Genomic DNA, 6,565 nt, shown 5'->3' with positions numbered 1-6,565 from the left:
CGGGGGGGTGGGGGCAGCCAGCACGCGCCCCGTGGCCAGCGGAGGCTGCCGGGGGATAGCAGGAGGAGGAAGAGGGGTAGGGGCAGGGCTAGAGGGCGGTGGGAGGAAGGAAGGAGGATGGTCACTTGCGGGCAATTGTAGGGCGTTTGGGTAGGTTGCGTGGTGGACGGGGCGTGCCTGCTGGAGGCGGGAGTCGCCCCGCAGCCGCCCCACTCCGGCGCTAGCCCTGGGGAGGTGCGAGGCAGGAGCGGCGGCGACAGCCCGGCCGCTGTCCCCGACCCCGCGCCCGCCTCTCCCGGAGGTGCGCCGCTGCAGGTGGCGGGCGCTGCTGGTGCGTTGGCGGCGCGGGGCACGGCGCAGAGGACAGGGGCAGCCGCCGCCTCAGCATGGTGCCGTCCAGCCCGGTCCCGGGAGAGAGGCGGTGTCAGCCCAGGGCGGCGGCAGCGGGGAAGGCGCAGCGCAGAGCTGGGGCCCGCGGCGCTGGCAGGTGCTAGGTGCGGGGTCTGTGCCCGCTCGAGCCGCGCTGCCTGGCCGCTCTCGGGCTCGGCTGCGGTGGATGCCACTTTTGCACCGACGGCGAAGCAGGCGGCGGGATCCGCCAGTCCCGGGCCGGGAGCCGGCTGCTGCCAGGTGCGTGCGGCCGTGAGCATGCTCGCCTCGGCTCCGCCGCCCTGCCACCCACCTGCCGGGGAGCGGCCAGCCCAGCCGTAAGGAGGGGGCAGCCCTGCCCTCCCAGCCCCCGATGACCTGATCTCGCCTCCTCTCTGTGTTCCCGAGGGGGCCGGCGTGAGAGAGCCGGTCTCAGCTCGCCCCAGGCTGCCCTGCTACTTGCCCAGGTGACCAGCTGGGATCCCTGGACTTGCCCGCAGCCTTCTCGGGAGGGCTCCTCTCCCGCCCACCGCCTGGCTCCGGAGCATCTGTTGCTGACTGAACAGCCTGGCCCCGATGGATGCAGCCGCCCTCGCCAGCCCCCGCTCGCCATGCCCTTCTGGCTGAGCCCCCCGGCACTGGGGCCGTTCCTCACGGGGGAGCTCCGCGCCCGTCCCTGCCTCCGGAGCCCCCATTGCGCAGCCCCCCATCTGAGCTCTCGCGTTACACTGCTGCTGGCTGCCATGGGGCTGGGGCCAGCTGCCTCCTAGGTGCCGGCGCTCGGCTTCGGACTGCTGTTCATCCTCTCCCCGCTGCCCGGGCCTCTTCTCCCCTCCCCGCTGCACCCCAGGGTCGGCCCCGGGGGGCTGCCGTCCTCCCCTGCCTCTGCTGTGAGCCCTTGTCCCGGTCCGCTCCCCGCCGTCTCTCCCTCTCCCCAGCCGTGCGGAAACCTGCCGTGACTCTGTGGGGGAGGAGGAGCGGTGGGAACATGGAAGAGAAGCGGCAGGCGCATCAGGTTGAAATCGACCCGGATTTTGAACCCCAGAGCCGGCCTCGTTCCTGCACCTGGCCGCTGCCTCACCCCGACTTCTCCGGGGAGGAGGAGGACGGAGGCGCGGCGGCAGCCGGTGGCTCCCGAGCCGCCGCGGCCGGCGGAGCGGCAGAGGTCTCGGAGAACACAGGAGCCGTGGCGGATCGCAAAGCCGCTTCCGCGCTGCCTTCGCTGGGGGCGGATGTTGGACAGCTCCGCAAGGCGAAGAACTCGCGGCGCAATGCCTGGGGCAACCTGTCCTACGCGGATCTCATCACCAAGGCCATCGAGAGCTCCCCGGAGAAGCGGCTCACCTTGTCCCAGATCTACGACTGGATGGTCAGATACGTTCCCTACTTTAAGGATAAAGGAGACAGCAACAGCTCTGCCGGCTGGAAGGTACGTACAGCGCCCGCCTGGGGCAGAGCAGTGCCCGCGCCTCCCTGCCCGCAGGCGCCAGCCAAGTTTAATTTAAATCCATGTGTGCGACCAAGGGAGGCTGTGTTGAATTAATCTGTTTGGTCAGGGGCTGCGCCTGCAGCTGCCATTTCCATGCAGGGAACAGACAAGTTTCTCTGTCTGTGCCATCAGAAAAACCTGCTCGGTCCCTGCTTGTGACCAGAGTTTCATTAAGGCGATACATGTGGTCCGAGACTGGGCCGTATCAGTGCATGTGTGGCTAGGGAACAGGCAGCTTGATTTCTCTGTGTGATCAGAACTCTCGTTTTCACCTAGAGCTGGCATAGGAGAGATTTCCTATCCACATTTGTGCATCTGCAGTTAGGGGAGCAGCAAGTTTTCCCAGCTTCTCTAGGGTGGGGAGAGAGAAAAGGTTCCTGTTGCCTTGTGTGTGTTGGCAGGGAGATCCCTACCGGGCTAACGTGTCTGCAGCAGCTCCCATTCACCTGTTCACCCATTCTGAATGGCCTGGCCGAGGGATCATTCAGGCCCTGAGTGCTTGCTGCAGTTGTGTTATAGCTGCCAGTGCACCTGCCCATCTGGAAAGGACCCTGGGCAGCAGAAGCGGGGAGGTGCTTGTGTGTGCATGACTCTGTCTCCTGTTAGTGTTAATTGAAACCTGATTCAGATGAATGACACCAGAGACTTGCCCCTTCCCTCCCTTTTTCCCATGTGGCTATGTTATAAATCTTTGTTCTTGGATTGCATTTTAGAGGAAGGATTCTGAGAACAAGGGGTCTGGGGGAGAGGGGAGAAATCCATGTCTATCAAATGAGAAGTGACTGGCTCACCTCTGTCAGATGCTGGCAGGGCTAGTGGCCAGCAGAGCTGGAATCAGACATGTGACCGTCTTGGCTCCTGGTCTTTCAGGATAAAAATTGATGTTGTGCTAGAAGCCGTCTTTGCCTGCCATATGTGAGCATTAGAGCATTATTAATTACAGCGCTGCCAATCCCCAGCACTGTGTGTGGGGGGGAGATTACGCTGCTGGGAAAATCCCGATTGTCCATGTAATGTGCTTCTGTTGCATGTTCGGTAAGGTGAGATAGTCAGAGAGCTAAATATGCCTGCTTTGCCCAGAGAGGCTGTAACATTGCTAAGTGTCTGACGGCAGCGTGGCAGAAGGCTCTTCACAAACAGGTGTGCTCCATAGAAATGTCTTTATGAGGCGCCTTTCGCTGTACATGTGGGAGGCTTGGGCAGAGCAGGGTTTAACTCTTGCAGCGCTGTGAGGGGAAAGAGGCACTGAGGTCTTTCCCCGCAGAAGGTGCTATGCTTCCCTTCCCTCCCCTCATGTGCACGCACACAGCCCTCTGGTCTCTGGAATTGGTTTCACTGGCAGCACTCCAAGCTGTTGCCTTTGGTTTGTTAAATATTTCTGTCAGCAACCATCGATCCCCTTACTGTGTTTTCCTGTGGAGCTGTGTTACGCTGACACTCCTAGAGCCAAGCAGTGGGGGGAGAGGCTGTGCTGAGCTCAGTTGCACCTGCCGGCTAAGGTGTTGTCTGTCACAGTACCCTGCCCAGTAGGAAAGGGCACTTACAAAATGACTGCCACTTGGAGACACACCTTTATGTTAGCAGCACTTGGCAGAGTGGAGAGATTGCCTTGTATCTAGATGGTGTCAGTAAACTAGTAGGTGATTTCGCTTTACCCCTCCCCTAAACCTTGTTACCTCCAGTGTGATTAGTGGATAACAAGCAGTGTGTTCATTAATACTAGAAGTGCTGTGGGATATGGGCCAAACTCTGTCCTGGCATTAGAGAATCCAGCTCCCATTGGGGTCAGGAGGAATTGGGCCCATTTCTGTCCTTGCTGAGCCTACTCCCACCTCCTCCTAATGACTTGTGGGCGGCGCTGCTCTGGCCCCAGGGGATGTCATAGAATATCAAGGTTGGAAGGGACCTCAGGAGGTCATCTAGTCCAACCCCCTGCTCAAAGCAAGACCAACCCCAACTAAATTATCCCAACCAGGGCTTTGTCAAGCCTGACCTTAAAAACCTCTAAGGATGGAGATTCCACCACCTCCCTAGGTAACCCATTCCAGTGCTTCACCGCACTCCTAGTGAAAAAGTTTTTCCTAATATCCAACCTAAACCTCCCCCACCGCAACTTGAGACCATTGAGCCATGTCCCTGGCTGCTGTATAAGACCTTTGTGAAGAACTAACTCCAGTAGCTCAGGTGTGCAGATATCATGGTGGTCACTTGTATTAGCATTGTCCCTGAGGTCCCCACTGAGAACAGGCCCCATTGTGCTAGGGGTTGTGTAGATGGGCTCTGCCCCATAAAGCTTATGCTTTACGTAGCCATGACAGACAAAAGGAGGATTGTTATCCCCACTCTACAGATGGTGGAACAGAGAAAGGCAGTGACTTGCTCACGCTGACACACGGATTGTGTAGCAGAGTCAGGAATCAAACCTAGATCTCCTGAGTCCCAGTCTAGTGCTTTAACCTTAAGCCCATCCTCCTGGAGAAGGAGCCTAAATAGAACAGAGGAGAATGAGACTGTTTTACGGATATGTGCCCAGTAGAAGCTTCCGCTGTAAAGGAGAAAATAGTAGGGTGATGAGTACGTGGGGATCTCTGACCAAAGAGCACATGAAATCAGTGCTTAGGGACCGGTGGCAGACACACCCACTGAAGTATCAAGGGAGTGGGAAGGGCCAGAGACAGCACAAAGTGGCTGAGGAAATGTCCCATATGGGAAAGGTGTCTGAGTGGTAGTCATCAGAGAGCCACAAAACTCCATCACTGGAGGATGTGAGCGCTGGGCTTCCTTGGGGAGCTGAAATGTTATTGGGTGCTTGCATTTCAGTAGTGGGTAAAGAGATTCCCTTCCTATCTCATTGTCAGCTCTCTGGGATGTTTGTGTTATTTAACGAGTGTAAAAAATGCTGTATGATTGCCAGATGTACAGGCTCCTGGAAGGATAAAGGGTTCTTATTATTGCTATGGTGGGAGGGGAGAAGGGGGCTTGGGGAGCGTGGGAGCAGTGATGAGGAGTCGGCAAGTTTGCAAACTATGACCTCGCTAAAAGGAGACTGAGAGGGTTGAGGGTTGTCTCTAGTAGCATAAAGCTGGCACTGATGTGGCATATGGGAGGTGGAAATTTACCAACTGGGATAAAAGCTTCTGCTCATGGGCAGAGCTCTGGCCGAGGGTGGTGTGTGGGCTGAGTGCCAGGTTTGGAGTGGGGCACAAAGCCTTTCCTTGTAACATGCTAGCACCAGGGGTTGAGCTGCCTGCAGCTTGCAAGCAGGAGGAACGACCAAAGGGGGTCCCCCTGTGGGACATGTGAGGATTCAGACAAGCACAGTGGGGCGCTGCGCAAACTGTTAGGGTGGAGCTGGTAACAGGTTTGGGCTTGCAATCGTGCGAACGTCGGGATGAGCAGCGACTTTGGCCTTGCAGCAGTAAGGGCTTGAATGGGCTGCAAAAGCAAGAGTCACAACCTTGGACAGAGTGAGGACTAAGTGGTTTCCTGTCTGGAGAGTAGGTGTGTCAGAATTGGGAACTATCCCCAGCATTCCCGCTACTGCACCTCGCTGTCTGTACATCACGGCCCCCTGCAGCCCACAACTCAGAGGCCAGACAACTTCATAGCATAATGGGCTGGTGCTTTCTAAAGCATCCACTGGGGAGCACTTGTGCATGATGCAGCTTGCATTGCTGCTTCCGTTCCCCATCGAGAGCCTGGAGAGCATTCTTTATCTGCCCTTTGGGGCAGGGTGGGTCTCGCCTACCTTCTGGAGCGGGCCACATACCCTCACAGTGCCACGTGCACCTTAATAGCAACAGTGAGCAAAGATTGTTGTGTTGCTGCCGGCCTTGAGGGGAATCACTGACAATCAAGTGTTTGCATGAAAGGGGCTTCATCTGGAGCATGGCCTCCTCGTGGGAGCATGTTCTCCCTGGGGAATGCACCCTGAGACAGGCATGCAATTTGGGAAAGAGTGACTCACCTGGCCAGATGTGGCTGCTGGACACCCCCTCCCCCCATTGTGGAATGCACAATGCTGCAGTGAAGCTGGGAGCATGTTGGAGCCAGGATGGGGTCTAGAGCCCCAGCGCCTGCCTTGAGGGAGAAGAGAGGCTTGTGCACTTGGAGAGCCGAAGTTCTGCTGGGGCCTCTCCCAGCTCTGCTCCGAGGGCATTAGGGCAGCAAGTCTGTGGGCTCCTGCTCGGGAAACTGCTGCTGCAGCTGGGGAAGGAGGCAGGAACAAAGGATCCATCAGGTGTTCAGCCACTTTTGGGCATTAGTGGGCAGTTTGTCTGGGCAGACCCGTCTATCCTGCTTGGCAAAGGGATCCCAGGCAGCCGGGTGCATTCCATGACCCAGAGGATTTGGTTAAGGGATTGGGGGTGAGTGCAATTTGCCTCCTGGGCCCTGGCCAGAGGAGACCCATTCCCATGGATGGCAAGTAATTCCCGCCCTGGCTCATGGCGAGTGGTGTTTCTGTGCCTCTTGCCTGGGCTGAGAGCAGGAGGGTTTGTCTGCAGTGGGGCACAGCTGCAGGAAGTAACGACTCATCTCTTGCAGCCTCCCAGTGACATTCAGACCGTGTCTGACACCTCCCACACAAGAACAGCTGTCAGCAAGCTGCCTGCCCAGTTCCCAGTGTTGCACAGTTAGTGGGAAGGCCCCATAGTGAGCACGAATGCAGCAGAACACCTCTGTGCGGGCCCCAACAGCAGCATTCCC

At 57.9% G+C, this 6,565-nt stretch overlaps 1 protein-coding gene across 1 annotated transcript in view; it reads left to right on the top strand.

Moving 5' to 3' along the window:
• The first annotated feature begins 356 nt into the window (after positions 1–356).
• Positions 357–6,565, top strand: part of FOXO6 (forkhead box O6) — a 100,262-nt gene continuing 94,053 nt past the window's right edge. Inside the window, exon 1 of the mRNA XM_032764051.2 lies at positions 357–1,798. Coding sequence (XP_032619942.1) covers positions 950–1,798 — 849 coding nt within the window. The 5' untranslated portion in view covers positions 357–949. The remainder of the gene's footprint in view (positions 1,799–6,565) is intronic.

The sequence above is a fragment of the Chelonoidis abingdonii genome, chromosome 25 (assembly GCF_003597395.2).
Source record: "Chelonoidis abingdonii isolate Lonesome George chromosome 25, CheloAbing_2.0, whole genome shotgun sequence".
In the NCBI taxonomy this organism is placed as follows: Eukaryota; Metazoa; Chordata; order Testudines; family Testudinidae; genus Chelonoidis; species Chelonoidis abingdonii.
Note: the sequence above shows the minus strand (reverse complement) of the source record. Positions and strands in the feature narration are given on the sequence as shown.